The 20,587-nt window shown below is 40.7% G+C and overlaps 1 protein-coding gene across 1 annotated transcript in view; it reads right to left on the minus strand.

The window, feature by feature from the left end:
• SDK1 (sidekick cell adhesion molecule 1) overlaps positions 1 to 20,587 on the minus strand; it is a 1,937,536-nt gene that overhangs the window by 1,449,218 nt on the left and 467,731 nt on the right. The window contains exon 2 of the mRNA XM_086940699.1: positions 13,418 to 13,577. Coding sequence (XP_086796825.1) covers positions 13,418 to 13,577 — 160 coding nt within the window. The remainder of the gene's footprint in view (positions 1 to 13,417; positions 13,578 to 20,587) is intronic.

Here is a 20,587-nt window from a genome sequence, read left to right on the forward strand (position 1 = left end):
TGGGCTTTGGTGCCTGTCCTCTTTTGGTGTGAATGACTTGGTTCACAGAGATTAGTGATGGTTGTCTGACATTATAAGTGTATCCTATGGGTTTAGCTTGTTGGCTTCCTTTTCATGATTGTCCTTATTTTTAACATACATCAGGCAAACAACACATGTTTCATTATGACCATCAAGAAAGCTTAAAAGATGAGTAGCACACTATTCTGTGAGGCACATGCAACTTAAAATACTTTTTTATGCCTACTTATTTACAGTTTTTTGGACTGTTTATCAGTCACTTGTAATCAGTCAGGTGTCAAATGCCACAGACAGACTGACGAGGGTGATAAGCAATGGTCACCTTTGTACAGAATATAAAGTGTGTCATAAAAAATTTGAAGCATAGTGGTCTATATGCTACAGCTGATGATGAATCCTGACTACTTTAGTTGGCTTTTGGCACAACTTTCATGGGTAAATTTGATACTCAATAGTAATTATTTAGAATATATCTGTCTCTTTCCACTTTCTTCAGGAGAGGATCATATTGAACCTTTAGGCAGTCATGGACAATGCCTTGAAAAAGAGAAGTGTTGATAAAATTGCTCCGGAAAAGGTATCAGATACAGTACAATTGGAATGTTTCCTTATCCTTCTCACAGATTACCTCATTTAAAACCTCTCATGCAAGTAGAGAGATTTCAAAAGTCTTGTCCCCACAGTATGCAGATGTTATGGTACGACCACTAGCCACCAGAGGAGGATTAGGTTATGTCAACATTATTTATACACCGCTCGTTCACAGAAGTTTCTTGTCACTCTGATACCTAGTTATCCACTGTTGTTAACATTACTAGTATCACGCTTAGTCTCCAGATGTTATAAAGCAGATGATTTGACTCATGAAGCTTTGCAAAAAAAAACACAGAGACTTCACAAAGTCCAAAGAAGTAGGCATAGTACTAGGTTGCTAGTCTATAACAGACAACATTTTAAGAAATTTGCAGGCTATGTGAATCCCATTTACATTATTTATAAGTAAATACACTTCATGCTGATATCCTGAAGTCTTCAACTCTATTGAACAGTTGCTGCTCCACCTTGCTCTTTTGCAGTGTACAACTTTAAAGTTCTAAAACTCCCAGATAAATCCTTTAGAAATTCAATAAAGAGGTGTTCCAGCATGATTCGTGGACATGCTAAAAAAGGTTATGAGATGTTCCCGGATACAAACTCTTTACATAGAAAGAATATTAGGAGAGGTACTATTGGAGTACTTTAAAGCTCAAAAGATTATACCGACAGTGTCAACAAAGAATAATTTTAACCATTCTGATCACCACATGAACATAGTAAGCAAAGTGATGATGGGCCATATCCGACAGCAGCAATCAGTCAATGCAATTGTGGGGACACTGCACCAAGATTCTGAACTGCAAACAAGAAACTGTAAGCACATGCTTTCAGCATGATGGGTGTTGTACCAAAAGGAATGCAATAATGCAATGTTGATGACTAAAAGAAAACCAGAGATGCCTTCTACACAAAAAGTTCTATACGACTTGGAAAATAAAACAGCACTGATAAGAAATATGGTGCAAATGGGTACGCACTAAAATTCCAAAAGGATTTTAAGATATTTGGGCTCTTCTCAAAACAATAAATGCATTTGGGCAAGAACTACTGATATACATTAAACGACTGAGAGTTTATCACTATTCCAACCACCCTGGGGAAATACCCTAAACAATAAAACTTCATACAACACTCAATTAAATCTAGATACAGACTATAAACAAATGAGAAAATTGCACGAACAAGGGGGGAGAAAAATGGAAGCATATATTTTTCCCGAGTTATGAATCAAAATGTTAACTCACAGAGTTTTAACTCATCTCGCAAGAGAAGCAACAATTAAGCAAAATCCCTTGATAAAGATTAGATCTATGAGTAATCTGCCAAAGTATGTCAGCACATTTGTGAAGGTGTAATCTTTTTCTGAAGGCACTGGTTATAACCATACGTGCAATCAGACAAGCACACGTAGGACATACAACCTAAAACTTCAACTAATTTCTTATGAAGATACAAGGCCATGGTTTAAGTAGCAGAGAAAACAGTGGGATTATTAAAGACAAAGGCAACCATTTTTAGAGAAGACAGATAATGTATGGAAAGACGTGCCAAAACAATATTACTCAAATTATAAGTTAACGGGCTTTGGGGTATCCCCAAAGAAAGACACGAAAGCCACTGACTGATCAATCGGGGTTCTGGTTATTTAAGTCTTGAAGAGTATGTGATAAAGTAGGGTAATATAAGGACACAATTAATGGTGCAGGCAATGCTAATACCATTCCGTAGCATCCTGGATACTAAAAGTTGTGAATAACAGAATTTACTTATGCAAAAAGAACAATTGATGGACAGAATGCAGAACAATGTCATACATTCACCCCAATACAGAGATCTGGCCTAAATCCATCGTTTTTTTTCTCACCATGCCTAGATACCCTATCTGCAATTTGCCTATGTGCAGATAGGGTTTCAGTATGTATACACATCTAAGACATCTAAACCTTCCAAAGAGAAAAACTTTGCAAACTGTAGGAAAAAGATGGATATAATGCAGATCCGTTAACACAATACTGAGTATAAACACGGGATAGCTCAAAAAGAGTTTACAAAGTTACAAGGTGATTTAAGTTACACTCCTAGCTAAAAGTCCATAAAATTAAGTGTGTAAACGAAACCTATAAATTGCACCTTCGTGCACAGTAGTTGAACTTGCTCTCAGCGTGAAACACGAGGAAGAGTCACAGGGGCGGCTCCTCCATTTGAGCAGAGGAGCGTCGCCCCACAAGCTCCAGAGATGCATAATAAAATGGTATTAAAGTTTATTTATTACCATTTAATTTTTCAGCAACCCGTCCCGAACTGAGTGCACCTATTGTTGGTCAATCACTGTATTAGCTAGTCGAGTCTTGTCTTAGGACTGGCTCTACTACTATTTCTGAATGGAAAAAGGCATGTATTGTTCCGCTTTTAAAACAAAACATTCCCTTGATCCGGCAACTCTTAGCAACTGCTGTTCTATTGCCTTGTTGCCAAGTCAACTGATAAAGTGGTTAGCATGCTGCATTTGGATTTTATTACAGCTATCTCCTTTCTTAATCCTGCCCAGACTGGGTTCCATCCTTTTCAGGGAACCGAGGAAGTATGAACAGCATTTCAGAATGAAATGCGGATGGTCCTATATCATTGTAGGTTGAGAAAGTTACTTCTTCCTGATTTATGCACCTGAATCTACAAAAAAAACATTTGCTTTCAGTCCAAAGATGGCTCAATCTCACATTATTCATGGAGTCATATACTCCGGTCTTGATTACTCAAACGTCTTGTATTGTGATCTCCCGGACTACACAATTAGATAAGTACAGCCAGTACAGAACAGTGCGGCACGCTTCTGAACCAGATGTATCATGCCTCTTTTGCTAGTCACCTGTGGAGTTTACCTTAAGAGCTGTCATGTGCCCTTCCCCCTAATGAACATCCTAGGCCGTTTATCACCAACAGCTTCTACTATGTTAGCCAAGAAATACCCAAACTCTCCAAAAACTCACTTGTAGAGTCGGTCTGGAGGAACCCAGATCTCTTGCCCACACGTTCTATTTTTAGCTTTACTGGGTAACCCACTCCTCTGTGAGCCATTTCTCATTTGGTATTTAACAGAACCTTCTTTCTTGCCAAAGTGTTGGGATGTCGGTCCAGCAAGAACAGCGGCCACCTCTGTCACATCTTCACAGTTTTCTTTTGGATCACTGCTCTAGGACCTGATTCCTCAATTCTTCAGGCCTAAGTACCACCTATACTGTGACACCAGAGTTATCACTGGACTTTGTGTGGGCTGGAAGAAGGTTTAATGACCTTTCTGACCACCCCAGAATCCGCTCCTTGTTGTCGTCCGAGTAAGAAGGATGCCTTCTTTTGGAATCTCTACCTCTCAGCCTGCACAACCCTGAGTTGGGCTCATCAGGTTATTCAGCACCTCAATCCTTGCCTTAGTTTCAGTATTGCATTATCTGCTTTAAGCCCAAAAGTGGACATCTCCTTCAGTGTTGTGTCCTTCATTTGTCTCTCTGATGTATTTATTCTGCTGTCAGTAGACTCTGGTAACCACTCAATTATTAGCATTGCTCTTGAAAGGCCCTCCAACTTCTCAACGACTGTCACTGCTGCCTCAGTTTCTCCTAAGCCAGAATGCAAAGCACTGTAGACTGGAACAGTGTGTTCACCCTCCTATCATATGCACCGCATCAGAATATTTACTAGCTGCCTCATTCCCTGCACACCATGCTTCAAATCTATCCTACTGGCTTTAGCATTTTAGCCTGAGTTAACGAGCTCAGCATTGTAGACTTTTCATATGGTCGTTGAGAAAAGAAGGAGCCTAAAATTTACAGCCATAAAGTGGTAAGTTACTCTGTGCGCTACCTCCTTTGATCATGTCACCGAATTCCAAGGGGCATTGCTCATCATGAGTACAGTCAGATTAACTTTGGTCCCCTTTTGATCCATTACGCTGGTAAACTTGAGACCATGGGTCTCTAATGGAAGCACTCAAGCTATCGTCAGCTTGATAGTTAGCCAGTTTGTTTCTCTTGTATGTGGCCAAACAGCTTAGGGCCTAATTAGGATGTCAGTCGGTAAGCCTCTGACTCATCGTCAGAGGCTTACCTACCAACATGGTAGATTTACATTCCGACCACCGAATAAGAATACCGGCGGTCAGAGTGTAGACCGGCTGGGGAAACCAACGGTGTTCCCATGGGCTTGAAGAGCCCATTGTCTAGTCGAAAGCCTCTCATAATCCCTTACGGACGGCGTTTCTGCTGTCGGGATTATGATGTCGGTTTCTGACAGCCTTTTCATATCTGTCTTTCTGACATGGAAAGGCTGTCGTAGAGCGACTTTGGGGGCCCCGCTTCTTCCCTGGCCCTCCAGTTGAGGCCCTGTGGGTACCTATGGTGCTCCCCTTCACATCCCTGGAACATGTGGGAGGCACAGTGCTGGGATGTGCAGGGATGTGCAAAGACTTCCATTTTACAATGGGAGCTTGTGCTGCAAGTGGTTTCGGACTGCTGCACAAGGTCCCATTGTAAAATGAAAGTTTGCAACTGCACCATGTGCGGTCACATCCTAATTCGGTATGCGGAACCGCCGACCTATGGTCGGAGGGTTCCCTCACTGGTGTAGGGCAGACGCAAATCTGCCCAACATCGTAATGAAACAAAAAACAATGGTTCTGTCGGAAGGAACATTTCAATTAAAGACATTACTTAATCATTAGATGTACACAAATATTAAACACTGACCACAAGCAAAAAGGAAAAAGGTCAAAACTTTTTTTGTATTTAACTTTTTCAGAGATTTCAGTTATGCACTGAATCAAATATGCTGTCCAAAATACACAAAACACATGGACTGTGAATACAAAAGGAGTCGTGACTGGGTGTTTACAAGTGATAAAAAATATATACATAAAAGATCGTACCATGACACACGTACGATACAGACCCGCACATCGCAGGATCTCGGAAAGGCGTATATAGCCAGCTAGATCACAATTTTGTAATGAAACTCTTACATAATTAGGGATTTTTCACGTGGTTCGCGACCACCACAAGAGAACCCGACATGGAAATATGGATAGCGTGATCACCGATTGAAGCCATAAGCCTCAGTACTCAGTTGGATCAACCATGTTCCGGGACTAACACGGCACTGAATAACACACCATTTCTGAGCCTTAATTATACATCTACGACGACTCGGTTGCACAGCGCTCAAGTTTTCGCTTACTGTCTGGATACATAGGGGCATAACCCGTCGATTCTCAACGGCGCAAGGAAGTATCCTTTTGAATTTCAACTCGTTTTTTAACCTTAATTCACAACGGCGGTAATGTATCACATTATAATCTTAGTGTCATCAAAGGACAAGACACTGGATGTACCTGATCAGTGCATTCCTCACCACCTCATGCACAACTAGTTAATACTGAATACCTCAGAGCAACACGATGCTCAAAGGCTAATCTAAGACCTGAATCATATTTCACAGGTAAATCGCCACGGCGTCCCAGACCTAAATATCCTTCCACCGGCTGGTGTACAGGAATCATCACAAATTAAAATTTATGTTGAGACCCAATAATATGGGCTCAATAACATTATGCCATGTTTTAATACATACATGCTTAGGTGTCGATCATATATTGATTATAGAACCAGGCAGCAACACAGAGCTAGATGTTCTTGTCGGCTGACTTGCACCATCCCCAATAGAAGACCAGGCGAATCATACACCTAAAAATAAGGTGAGCTTAGCAAGGGTTATCCCTGCTTCGTCCTTTAACACTGACCCACTTTTGACCCAACATCATTTACATTCATAGGCTGTCCAACCTTAATCCAGTCCTGATGAAGACCCGCTTTTGATGCACATAAATCAGCGCATCGCCCCCAGGGTCAAAACGTCGACGTTCTATGCTAAATATCCATCTGCACAAAGTCCCATTGAACAAAAGAAATAATTCAATTCTCCGGAGACTATTCTGTTTTGCAGTGGGAATCTTTGAAAAGGTTTTTTCTTTTATGTATATATGTTCTTTCACTTGTAAACACTCAGTCACCAGTCACAACTCCTTTTGTATTCACAGTCCATGTGTTTTGTGTATTTTGGACAGCATATTTGATTCAGTGCATAACTCAAATCTCTGAAAAAGTTAAATTCAAAAAAAGTTTTGACCTTTTTGCTTGTGATCAGTGTTTAATATTTGTGTACATCTAATGATTACGTATTGTGTTTAATTGAAATGTTCCTTCCACAGAACCAATATTTTTTGTTTAACTACCCGCCCAGGTTCTGAGGTTTACAGGGTTACCCCATTACACTTAATGGCAACATCGCAATGAAGGCCTTAGTGTTTTACAGGTTCTGGGGTTTTCTCATCTACAGTGCATGAGATATAACTGTTCAGTCACAAATTCACCTTGTGTATTCTTGTATTTGCAGGCTTTCTGTTGAGCAAAGGTTGCTCTCGACATATTTTGGGCAACCTTGGACTCACCATAGTTCTTGGCATAAAGTGGCAATTCTGGACCTATTGTGAGCATCTTTGACCTAGCGATAGCTATCCCAACATATTGCCAGCCACACCTCATATAATGGTGTCTATTCTTGGCATAATGATGAACATCATTTTGACATACAGTCAGCATCTTTGACGGTATGGTACCCGAGCATGGGATTATAGTAGCCCCAGGGTAATTGTGTTCATTCCCCAGCATTTGTGAATACCCTTCACTTATTTATGGCCATTTCTGCCTGGCAAAATGGTGGCCAGTCGTAATAGTTGGTACAGACCTATATTAAATCAACCACTAAGAATATTCACCCACAATATTAATCTAAATTTGAAAAACCCATTAATGTTACTGATGACAGAGTCTTCAGAAACTGAAAGAGACTCTAGTCTAAGATGGAAACATCACACGCGCTTGGAAAGTGACCACTCACTACCGAAATGACTGCAAGGCAATACCAATTGTAGGTTGTGCTTTACATAAATGCTAACATAGCATAACATGTTGGTGGCAAGCTTTGAATAATGGTGCCTGGTCTGGCTTAATGGCAGCCATCCTTGGCATATTACTGGCATCCTTACTTTGAGAAGATTTTGTCTGACGTGATAACTATTGTTATAGTGATCAAATTTGTTAGTAGCTTTGGATGTTTTTTATTGAACAGGTAGAGTTAGCTGTTCTTGACAACGGTCCAAATGACTCTACAGTGGCGACTGGCATGTACCGAGGGTGGTGGTGCAAGAGGCACAAAAAATACATAAAAATTTAAAAAATAAACTTGTCTCCTTGGTTTGCTGCACGACGTACTCCTCGCTCGGGTCTTCTCTCCGCGAGGCAGGCTCCAATGCTGGACCCTGCCAGCTCTCCCACCCAATCCTGGCATTGCTCTTGAGAGAGCGCAAACTGAACTAAAATGCACGAGTGCACCATAAGTACAAGTTAGTCGCACAATTATAATAGAAGTGCTTGTAAGGGTTGAAGATGCATTCAATTATACTTAGACGTGTGTAGTTAACATAGAGAATTCATATAGAAATGAGACTGACGCAGAAATGTGTGGAAAATGTATTCTTATTAGACGTGATTAATCATGATCCATGTTATGTAGCTGCTAATGGGGGAATGTCATGCTGCAAAGCATAGAAGGGAACAGGCCTCATGGCCAGGCCAGAAGGGTTTGGAAATGTACGCTTATACATCAATATGGATTGCACTAATGTTATAGTAATTTTGTTTATTCGCTAGATTTATATTCCATAGAAGTGTTTTTACATTATCCAAGAATAAGATGCTAACATGTTATTTTAGTTTTCGAAAGTATTTGAAGAGAATAGAACCTCGGCGAGAAGGGTTGTAGGCCTGAAGAGAGAAAAGGGTTTTTCTAATTTGCACGTGCTGATACATGTCGAGTTGTATTGAGACATAAGTTGCAAACTTCTGTTAAAAGTCTATGAGAATGGGATTCAAGCTGCGGATGTCTGTCTGCAGGTGCGAGGGGGTTTCGATTAAAAGTTTAATGAATAGAGCTCTGTTCGAGTAGACTGGTACAGACATGGAGGAGGATTCAGGAATGTTTAGGGGGTATCAGCGGGCCGGAGAAGAGCCTGAGAAGCAAGGTCAACGCTAAACACGAGGCCCAGAGGAAGATCATCATGGAAAAAGCCAGAACCGACACCACGTGAGAGGCGTCCCGAGAGGGGCGTTTCAACTGTAATTGTGTTTTGTATTAGGGACAGCACCCCTGGGGGGAGTTAGAGCAGATGCCTGAGGACCCTTCAGAGAGCGGATGGGTAGGCAGAGAGGGGTCATGACTGGAGATCATAGGTTTTCACCTAAAGACTAAGAGTGGGTGATCTTCTTAGGAAGACATTCACAGCTGACACCTTTGATAGGTTGGGACCTTGTTAAGTAGGGATACCATCTAGTACAGGGTAGGGGCAGCCTAACCTGATTCTTTCCTTCCTTTGTAAATGACGGATAGATCACAATTTGTGTCTTTGCTTGCAGCCCTGCTGATCTTGGAGCTAGTTCTAGTAGTGTTCTTTGCTCGCCTAAGAGCTTTCAGAGAACACATGTTTGTATTAGTGCCTCTATATCTTTTGAATCTCATTTTGAGATGTCTGTACTTGCAGTTATCAATGACTCTGTAATAAACCTTTAAAACTTAGAAGTAGTATGTGGTTTTTCAGAGTCGAGTCCATTATTAGCAAAGTTAACCTGGTATTGGACGCACTTTCTTTCCTCAATGACAGGCAATAAAAATTCAGTCGACCAGAACGGGGTTTAGATCTGGAGTGATAAGATAGAGATCGAAAATCCCGCCCTCCCACTCTCATGCTGTTAACCAGCATGAGAGAAGCGCCAGGATTGGAGGGAGCGGCCTCACGCAGGAGGCCTGCACTTTCTCTAACCAAGACAGCTGGGTTAGAGAGTTTTAAATGAGCATGTCTGGCTGGCCGTCACAAGACGGCCAGCCAAAGAGACATGCAGACATGCACACAGCTCCCTTCTGCCACTGGGCAGCAATGGCCCCAGAGACAAGGTTACAGATAAAATATGTTATAATTGTCTGAATTTTCACACACAAAAAAATAAACAGATATTCACACATCTCGGATGAATGTGAAGCACTATGCAGAACATTTGTTGAGAAACATTACTGCTGGAATGAAGACAAGTGGAATAGAACTCCTGGGAAGATTGTCTACGTAGGCTGCAATTCCTAAACACAGGCTTATATACAAGTTTTAGCTCAAAACAATATTTTGAACGACAACATTTTCAATTGTTTGCAGGCACGTTTAGCTTAGCTAAAATGTAGTATATCAAAGGGCTGAAGTTGCCCCCTAGTGTGCAATGATGACTTGTGGCAGAGCAATTAAATCCACACAGACACAATCCAGGACTTGAAGTAGTCCTTGCTGTCCTAAGCATCATTGTGAAGAGAACAAAGACGGCCTTAGCTGAGAGTTGCTTTGCAAAGAGTGACTTATGAACACACTTTAGGTATACATTCTACAGGTCTGATCAAATGAGACACCTACATTAATTCTAAGAAGAAAATGTCTGCGGGTTCAATCTATAATCAACAAAAAAATATTTAATTATGTCTTAAGCGAGAATCCCAAAACTGTGTCATAAATTAATTCCTAGGTTTATCGAATATCACTCAATAGCCTTTAAAAGGCATAGAGCAGAAAAGAAGCACTTGGTTCAATTAATTTTAAAATGTGGATTCGTAGGGGTACCAGAAATAAGATTTCCTCATCAAAGACATAATATGAGAATTTTAGGTTGACCTTCAAGATGAATTTACAAGAGTATTAAAATCATGCTACACAACCCTTGCACCACAGTATGGGTATGCAATGACCTTTGCTGAGATTACAGCACAAGGTATGAAAGGACTAACTACACTGTGTAGAATCCATACAGTGTGTGTGCTATGCCTTGACTGGCATTCACTTAAAGTTTCTAATAATTGTCAAACACTGCCTTACCTTCAACTCTCTTCCCTTACTGCACGAGAAGGAATTGTAAGGCATAATTTTAAAGATTCTCAGTAGCAGAAATAAAAGCGGTATTAAATACTGTCTGTAACACGAATAACACCAAATTAGACAATCTCTACATCATGAATAATGCAGCATTAAACCAATATTAATAAAAGTACTGCACCTACTCCCTTGGTCACAGTCTTGCGGACTAATAGCACGACTAATAAAACTTTATGTGAAAATATAATAATATATAACAGCATGAAGATCATAAATCTTATTAATATTATAGCTTTATTGGAAAACTATTCTCATCTTACAAAAATGAATCTGTGAACAGAATGGGAATGATTAGCAAGTAAGAAAGGCATTGCGGCCCGCTGATTTACATATTCGTAACGTTATCCTGAACAGATATTACCACTGTCCTCTTAAATTAGCAACCTGAAATTGGTGATTATTTAGTTACAGGAGCCTAATAGCAATTACTACTGTCATCTCAAGTTAGCAAAGCTGAAATTGGTGAATATTTATTGCTAGTACCATGAGGGAGGTAGGGATGGGTTTGCCCCATGTACAGCTCTGACCATTGGCTTACATTTTCTTGCGTGTTGTATGCATCTACTATTCCAAGCACAGACTGCACGTGTTATTGGTGTGAATTATTAAACCCTTTAATGTGCACATATTTCCACTGGGGACAGCTCCCGTGCAACAAACACATTTCAAATTAGACCAAATTGATTTAGGATGTAACCTTGGATCTTAGGAACTGAAATGCTACTCTATAAATTGTCTGTGCTACTACTGTGTCGCTGATTTAAAGGCTATTAGTTTCGCACACAAATGTGTCCGTACATCTAAACTACACAATAATCATACTCTGCAAACGGCGCACGCTGGACCAATGTATTTACAGTAATTTAACTATGCATTTTAAGGCAAATTAGCTTTTAGAATTTCACAATGAAAAGCCCTGACCCCTTGTAAGGGAGTTCCTTGTAACTGTGCAGTACTGATCATATGCTTGCCTCAAACTTCTGGTGGCTTAGTCAATCTCCAATATCTATGTAGAACAAGGGAAGACTGGGATATTAGATAGACAGCTTCTAAGGCAGTGTGATAATGAATGAATGAATGAGGATATTTCTATTGCGCACAGTTACTCATAAGAGACACAAAAATGCCTGAGGTACATTTGACGTCAAGTACATACAACAAATGTTCATGTTCTTTGTAAATTATTTATGAATTATTTTCCCGTCAGCATAGTGCACCCTCAATAGACCTGTGGCACATATTTTCCTCACGCCTGGGTAAGTGACTGTGATGCTGACAAAATGGAATACACTAAGGGTAACTGTCACAGGTTCAGAGGAAGAGGGTTGGGAGTTAGAGACAGACCATCAATATTAGATGAACACTATAACTGTTTGGACTCTTGTATCAAGCTTTAACCTAACCAGGATGGTGGGGCACATGAAAACCAACCTACAAAATCCAATTTACTAATCTTCATTAGATTGGAGGCCTACTCCACTGGCCCTGTGGTCAGCCTGAAGGGCATGATGGCGTAAAATCTCTGCCAGTGTCTGCAAAGCTTGGTAACATACTAAGTAATATCAGCAAAGGGAAGCAGTAGAAAGTGAATGGAGTAGTTGCCAAGGACAGAGCCTTGGAGGAAACCGATTGGAAAAAGGGACTGAGGGAGCCAGTTATGTGTCAGGCCAGTAATACCTAGTACATAGACAGGAGAGTAAATATGGGTGGTCGGCAACATTGAAGGCAAGTTGTAGGGGGGAAGAAAGACAGTTCTGATGGGCTGTGGTAATATAGTAAAATATGTATGGAAATGCTGTTTCCATGGAAGAGTAGGTATGGGATCAAGACTTAAAGTGCTTAATAAGCTTATTGGAATAAAGGTAAAGTTGAGTCGGGTGAAGACCATGCATTTCAGTATTTGAGTGAGAAAGGGAAGTTCAAATACCAGTTTTAGTTTGTAGAAATTGAGCAATTAGTATTGGGTATTCTTTTTAAGGGACAACCACTGCAGATTTGAAGTATGTTGGATATATGCCAGATGTGATGTAATAACTGAAGGGACAGGTCATACAAGGAATAACACTGAATGTAAAGGCAAGTGGTCAAAAAACATAGTATTCATATGAACTAAAAGTCCCTTAAAAATGTGATCGCTACACTTCTGGACACAACCAGACAGTAACATTTAGCCATAGTCTATTCTTTGCACCCAATGTCAAGCAAGTCACTATACCGGAACTGATCAGGCTCTCACCGATTAGCTCATACCAATATGAAAGACTAAGTCGTAGCTCTGCTGTCTGCGCAAAATCAGATCTCTATTTCACTGTCTAAACCAGATCAGAGCTTTCAACACAGTGTTTATAAATATACTAACAAACTAAATTTGGATCTCTAAGTGATGATCTTACAGGCTTATTAAGGACTCGCACAGAAGAACCATGCATGGCTTGAAAAGCCTTCCCTTGATCGGGATAGCCTGGCAATCTCAGCTAGCTTTTCATGGTACATACTGAGCATCTTGGGGGGGATTTTCACAATCATATTTACATTCTTGAGGTAGAGCGGTTCCAAGGAAAAGCCCCAAAACAAGGAACACCATACATATCCTGTATGTTTGAATTATCAATGTTCTGTTTCTTCAATTGCAAGCTATCTTGCGGCCTTCTTATGTAGGGCCTTACGTGTATGAGAATTAACAAAAAATAATTAACGACAGGACATCAGATAGTAAAACACTGGACTTACTTGTATTCACTGGAATAAGCTGTGATCTCCGTGTTATTATACAACCACTTAAATTCTAGGGGCCAGCTTCCTTCAGCGAGGCAGGTGAGAACCAGGCGATTTCCTTCAAGATGGGCCTGTGGCAAACCCGGCTCAGTTTTGAAATATGGTGCAACATCATCTGAAACAAAGGATAGTGCAATGTTAGTAGCCTTACAAAGAACAGCAGTAATGATCAACACACAAGCCTCCATGAATGAAAAACAAGCCATCTTCACAGGCCAACATGAAAAATATATATGGCACCAATTTTGATAGCAAGGAATGCATGAAACAAAATACCAGAGTTACAGCCTTATCATCATAAGCACAAACGATCTTAGTGACGTATCTTCATATATCAGGTGGACTACCCCACGGCTACACTTCAGAAGGAAACAAGGGATTCGCCTCTTAACTTAGACCAATGTTAGACATATCTAATGGCCTGCTAGCTACTGAAACCTATAAATCCTTTAATAAGAAAACTCTTCTTCCGTATAACTATTGCCAAAGCCGGCTTGGAAATAATACCCACTGTGCCCTTCAAGTGACAGGTTTGAATCCTGGTAGGGTATTGCTTCCAAAGTTCATCAACTGAGTGCCAAAGACAAACGGAGTGGTGTAAAATGCTATACAACAAGGTATTATCACTATTGATTCCCTAACTCGGCTACTAGTTGTTCAAAAACAAGGTTGGAACCAATTTATGTTTGTGCTATATATATATATATATATATATATATATATATATATATATATATATATATATATATATATATATATATATATATATGTATGTATATACATATACACACACATAAGATATATATATATATATATATATATATATGTATGTATATACATATACACACACATAAGATATATATATATATATATATGTATATATATATATATATATATATACATATATATTTATGTGTCGCTGGTGTTGAGAGTGCTCTAACAGAAGCTGCTTTCCACCTAAACTGGAGAACTACCCAGAGTTCTCCTTCTTTTTCGCATAATTTATGCATCACTCTATGCCTGAAAGGGTTTTGTTTTGAGATATATATATATGTATGTATATACATATATATATACACACACACATAAGATATATATGTGTATATATATATATATATGCATATGCTCGCATACTGCATGAAAACATTCTATGCTGTAGCAGGCTAATTTTCACTATAAAATGTAGATTTTAATAAATCTTCACTACATCCATAGAACTGCTGGGCTGTCCTAATAGAAAGTTAGGCACTAAGCTAACTCCGGGAGGCCTATTACTGCCAAATTATAAAGTGACTGTTGAAGCACGTACTTTACAGCTACCTGTGACTTAAGCATTGGTTTCTCAAGGATGACTTCAAAATTCAGGAGCAGAAATTTGCCTCAGTGACCTAAAGTATCACACTGCAATTTGACAGCGTGTAATAGACGTCTTCCTGAAGAAAAAACGCAAATGAAAGGGTGGCATTAAGATAGAGCTTTCTTTCTAGCTGGAAAACTGGCTGGGAGATAAATATCAGAGGCAGCTCTTCCTTATGGACTCCAGGCCTCTGGACTAGGCCCTCCCTGTTTTCTGGGACGTTTCTTTTACCCCAAGAATTAATAATAATCTCTTATTCACTCTTGGGATACTAAAAAAAAGCCAAACTACTTTCTACCCAGCTACAGCCTCAGTCAGCCAGTGACATCGTCTGAACGCTAAAGACACACAATTGATGGACGGAATGCAGAACAAATCAAAACATTCACCCCCAGTAAAGAGGTCTGGGTTAAATCCATCATTCTTTTGCTCACCATGCCACCCCAGTTTAGACCTGGCCATATGCAAATCAGTCTTGACCCTGAGCCTTATGGGAACATCCAGACCGAACTGCCAAGCCAGGTCCTCCCTGGACCAGAAACAAGCACCCTGGGACCGGTTTCCTCTAAGCACTGGCACAGGCACATGAAGGTGAGATTGTCCAGGGCAACATGTACAACTTCATCACGTCATACTTTTTTAAAAATGCAATGCTCCCTACCCTGTGATTCTTAGGAGTGACTTAGGAAAAGGTCAATTTTGCCATGTAAATAGGGTAGTTTAAAACCAAGCTTAATTTAAGCCGGTGGGGGCCACAGGCACTTTCTTTATGGGTGAATGTCTGATGCAGGGGAAATAAGTGCCTGTCCCCAAAAAATGAGACAGTCAAAAACACAAAATGGAAAGACGGGGGAAACATTGCGAATGTTTTAGGGTGAGAGCACAAGCACTTTAGCACTGATTAGCAGTGGTAAAGTGCACAGAGTCCTAATGCCAACAAAAAAGAATTTAACAAAACAGATGGAGAAAAGGCAAAACGTTTGTGGGACTACCACACCACGGATGTTCGCTCTAGCACGTGCCCTCGTGGTATTTTTAACAGTAGGATTGTAGAAAGTGTAAAAAGTACCTTAAATGAAAATGAATACGTTCTGATACTCACTATCCAGAGTAACTGTTTGGTCTTGAAAAGTGCCTGTACTACCCCATTGTAGAAATGCTAATCCTTATGCCGGACAGTACAAGCCATTTAAATGACTGATAATAAAATTCCATTATTTGCAAATTGTAAGCGGGTTTACTGTTGTGCGTACTAAAGAACCAGTCATTTCTTATACTGTGACACATGCATGCAGAGAAGGAAAACATTTTTTTTTAAAGAAACTTCAACGGAGTCACATGAAATGGGACATGGCGGAAAGAGAACTACCTTATAAACATTCTTTTAAAGGGATACTAGGGTGAGAGGAGGGGACAGGGGTAAAATCCCCAATCCTGCCCATAATAAGAAAAGCGCCATGCCACTAAAAGGAGGCATGCCAGAAAACCCACCCTGAAAACATCTATTTCACAGCTCACCATCTACCTAGGTTCCAGTCATTCTACATACTGCTCTTTACAAAAAAAAGGAAGGAGAAAGGTCGTCATAAAAAAATGAGGCGGAAAGAGGAAGATCATTGGGCAGGGAGTTCATTGCAGAACAAACACGATACCTAAAGCTCGCACCCATCATTGACCCACAGTGAAAAGGCGGCAAGGTGCAAAACAGTATAATGCACCGTAGAAGCTTTCCATGTGAATTACATGCATGTTAAAAAATTAGTTTTTATTCGTTTTGGAATCTTTATTTTCACAATGACCCATCCGTTGGCACCAACATATGCTAAGAACACAATATTTTGTTCATAACTTAACAAACCACTAATGATTCCTTCATTTAAGACGCCTAGTCTACCCTCTTGGCAATAGAAAAAACAAATTGACAATCTTTGAAAATCTCAACTTCATGTTAATGTAAAAAAAAAACACCGATATCACTTTATCGCTGCTACAAAAGAACGGTAGAAAATTACCCAGGAGATTTATTACCATTAGTCATAGTTCGCTTGAACTATTTAATTTTTTATTGATTGACTAGGCGTTTTTTTGAATGCTTATTGATAACCCTGGTGCAGTTCCTAACGATGAGGATTTCGCAAAGGGAGTGTAATGGAGTACTGGGTGACGCGTACTTTCAACTGCATGCAATATTTTATATTTATAAAGCGTGGGCGTCTAGGCGCTATAACCTGATAAGAGGATGATTTGAGAGAGGACAGAGAAAAAGTGGAAAAGAATTGAACCTGTAGCAACAGAGTGAAAAGCCAGGTCTTAAGGGCCTTCCTAAATGGGAGCAGGTCAGAACAATTCTTCAGATGGGTGGGTAGAGTGTTCCACAGATTGTACGGGAAATAGGCCTACCAAATCTGAGGCAAGAAAATATATCTGGGCATTTCTCTCAGAGTACAAGACCCAACGTGCTAAACCAGACCCAGAGAGACAAAATGAAAATCTCTTCTAAAGCTCCGACTACGTAGACACTTGTTCGGCCACAGGGCCCAACATTGAACAATCTCTCCATTGATCGATGAAGTCGCTCCTAGACAGAGAACGTGGGGCTACCCCCGCCGCAACCTACGCAAACACATCTGTCTCAGACCCCAGCTATTTGAGAAAGTATAAATGGAAACTTCTCCCTCATCCAAGCCCAACTTCCGGTGTGGACAGCGACAGACCCGAAAGAAGACCATGACCACAGTGGAAACAAAAAGCTGCAAAAAAAGATCAAAGATAAAAACAGAAGACAAGAACTCTCAGTCTCTTCCCCCATGGACATATAATACTCTCATTAATGGCAACAACGCTTCTGCAATTCAGAAAGGAGCGTAGCAGAGACCACTACATCTCAGCGCCACCGAGGGTTCACACTCTAGTGACACCTGTCCATGCCCTGCCAGCTGCAAAGAGATGGTCATCCACGGATGGGACAAAACCAACGACCAAAGAAGGATGGCAAAGGATATAACCGCAGTCCATACTGAACTTTGATTATATGTGCAACCTCCCCCATCCACCATCATGGGCACTGGAAGCAGGGGTACATGTGATGCTGCAGCATCCCCAAAATTACCGAGCTCAGGTTCAGAAGGTGAGTGAGCAATGAAGTTGTCTATATATTTTGGCTTGATCATGTCACGATTGCAGTGCTTCAAAGATAAAGGTCAAAGGACGCATTTGCCCAGATGCATCAAGCATTTTTGGAGTCGCAAACGGTGCGATTCCTTAAAATCGGCCGTTTGCGACTCCAAAAATGCTTTTTGGTATGCATCATTACTTTTTGGTAAAATTCGCTAATTTTGCGAATTTCCTAAATGCGATTGCATTTAAGGAATCGCAATTGTGCGATTCCTTAAATGGGATGTATCATTGTAAAAAAATTTGCGAATTTGAAAATTGCAAGTGCAAATTACCACGAGTTTGAACCTCGTGGTAATTTGCACAATTGTTTAAAAAAGCACAAAAATGCATTTTTTAAACTGTTAAGTTACAGACACACATGTCCTTAGGACATGTGTGTATGTAACTTACATGTAAAAGTGCATTTCATGGGTGCAGGGGGGGGTCCTTTGGCCTCCCCTCTCCACCCTTGAAATGCTTTGTCGAATTCCGATTTTCAAATTGCGAATTCGCAATTCCCATTCATTCCTATGGGCATTTCAGCCCATAGGAATGAATGGGAATTGCGAATTCGCTATTTGAAACTCGCAATTTTATTGCGATTCGGTAAAAATTGCGATTTTTACCGAATCTCAATAAAATTGCGAAATAAATGATGCATTGCCATTTGCGATTCCTTATTTGCGATTCCTTATTTTTCGCAAATAAGGAATCGCAAATGACAACGTTGATGCATCTAGGGGATTGCTACTTATTCTTTAACATGGGAATGGGTGTTTCCTCTTTCTGACTGCATAAGGAGAGGATTTTGTAAAGTGAAGTATGTGACAAATCTGGGTGGGGAACAGGGAGTGTGAAAGGAAAGGTTGTAGGGTGTCATTTTTTTCTAGCACACAGCAACGTTTAAATACCTCTACAAATATTTCGGAATATGTCAGCAGTTAGGAAACCACAAATGAAGCACAATTGTTTGCAATTCTTAAGCGTGATGGAAACTGATTTTAGTGTGACAAATCGACGTTGTGGAAAGGGTATTTGCTTAAACATGATTTCCACACATTATCAGTGATGTGCTATATCATTTCATCAGTAAAACTATGTGTCTGTGCATGTTTAGTGGCCATTTTAATGGAAAGTGTGCTGTCTGTTAATGACACTGCACTACCACCCCATGCTTTAGTAAGATATTTGCAGCAGTTTGCTCCACAATTAACCACCAGCTACATACCCCACCCCTCCGGCACAGGATTGAACTTTTCAAAGTCCCTAGGACTTCAATGATGTAACATTATTGGTAGCACCACCACTAGGAGAATTGGCCCAGGAGTGATGTCCACCATCCCCTTGTAAGTTCTTCCCAACCACAAGAACTCAAACTTTAGGGCCAACCACAGAATCTGCATCATGTCATCGCAATCTCGTGGTCATAACACTGCGTACTGTTAATGTGTCCATGTCCTACCGTGCCATCTATGTTTCAGAGAAAGACTATTCAGTTAGAAACCCTTAAATAAATAAAATTATAAAATACATCAAATCATCAAATGCGGCTTGCATAGGACACTGTGCTCGCATCGCTGAGACGCGCACCTCCAGGGAGAGGGGCGAAGAGCTCAAACAGCGTCTTTTCTACGCATTTTCTGTAAACACGACAATCGAATGCTAATTCCAAGGATGAAGCCTGGATTATTCGGTTGTTTGTTGACAAACGTCTTAGCCTAGCAAGAAGCTCGCTCTAGCTCACACATCTCATTGGGCAAGTGTTTGATATTGCATTTGAGAGGGTACGCAAACAGAACAGTCACTGGGGGGACAGACCATTTGATTACCAGGTAATTACAGTGCGTCACGTGACTGGAGAGCCTCCACTTGGTCATCACTGAGTAGCATCTCCCTGGATTCTAGAGTATCCTTTTCCTGGAAGGAACAGTTTGAATCTGAGTTGTAGCTGTGGGCTGGGTTTCCCCAGGGGAAATATTGAAGCAGCAAACATATATGCAAAGGATTCCACTCACAGGATTACGGTTTCTGCCTACACAAATAGTTATTTGCATACAAATTGTGACTGAAGGCATAATATCACTTGACCTTCATTAGAAATGACCTTTTCCCAGCCCTTCGCAGTTGCATAGTTATGAATTGAGACGATAACAATCGGTCGTGCATTACAGCACGTAGAATCAAACATGTACCCTAAAGGACGCTTACGATCCCGATGACAGATAGCTTGGCAGCTTAAATGTGGTTATATCCACATTGACAATTCTCAATCAATCAATCAATCAATCAATCAAAGCATTTGTATAGCGCACTACTCACCCGGAGGGTCTCAAGGCGCTAGGGGAGAGGGGGTCCGCTACTGCTCGAACAGCCAGGTCTTGAGCTGCTTCCTGAAGGCGAGGTGGTCCTGGGTCAGGCGGATGTGGGTCGGGAGGGAGTTCCAGGTCTTGGCGGCGAGGTAGGAGAAGGACCTTCCTCCTGTGGTGGCTCTTCGGATGCGGGGGACGGCGGCGAGGGCGTGGCTGGTCGATCGAAGCTGGCGTTTGGGAGCGTAGAAGTTGAGGCGGCTGTTGAGGTATCCTGGGCCTTGGTTGTGCAGGGCTTTGTGTGCG

This window comes from Lissotriton vulgaris, chromosome 10 (assembly GCF_964263255.1).
Source record: "Lissotriton vulgaris chromosome 10, aLisVul1.2, whole genome shotgun sequence".
In the NCBI taxonomy this organism is placed as follows: domain Eukaryota; kingdom Metazoa; phylum Chordata; class Amphibia; order Caudata; family Salamandridae; genus Lissotriton; species Lissotriton vulgaris.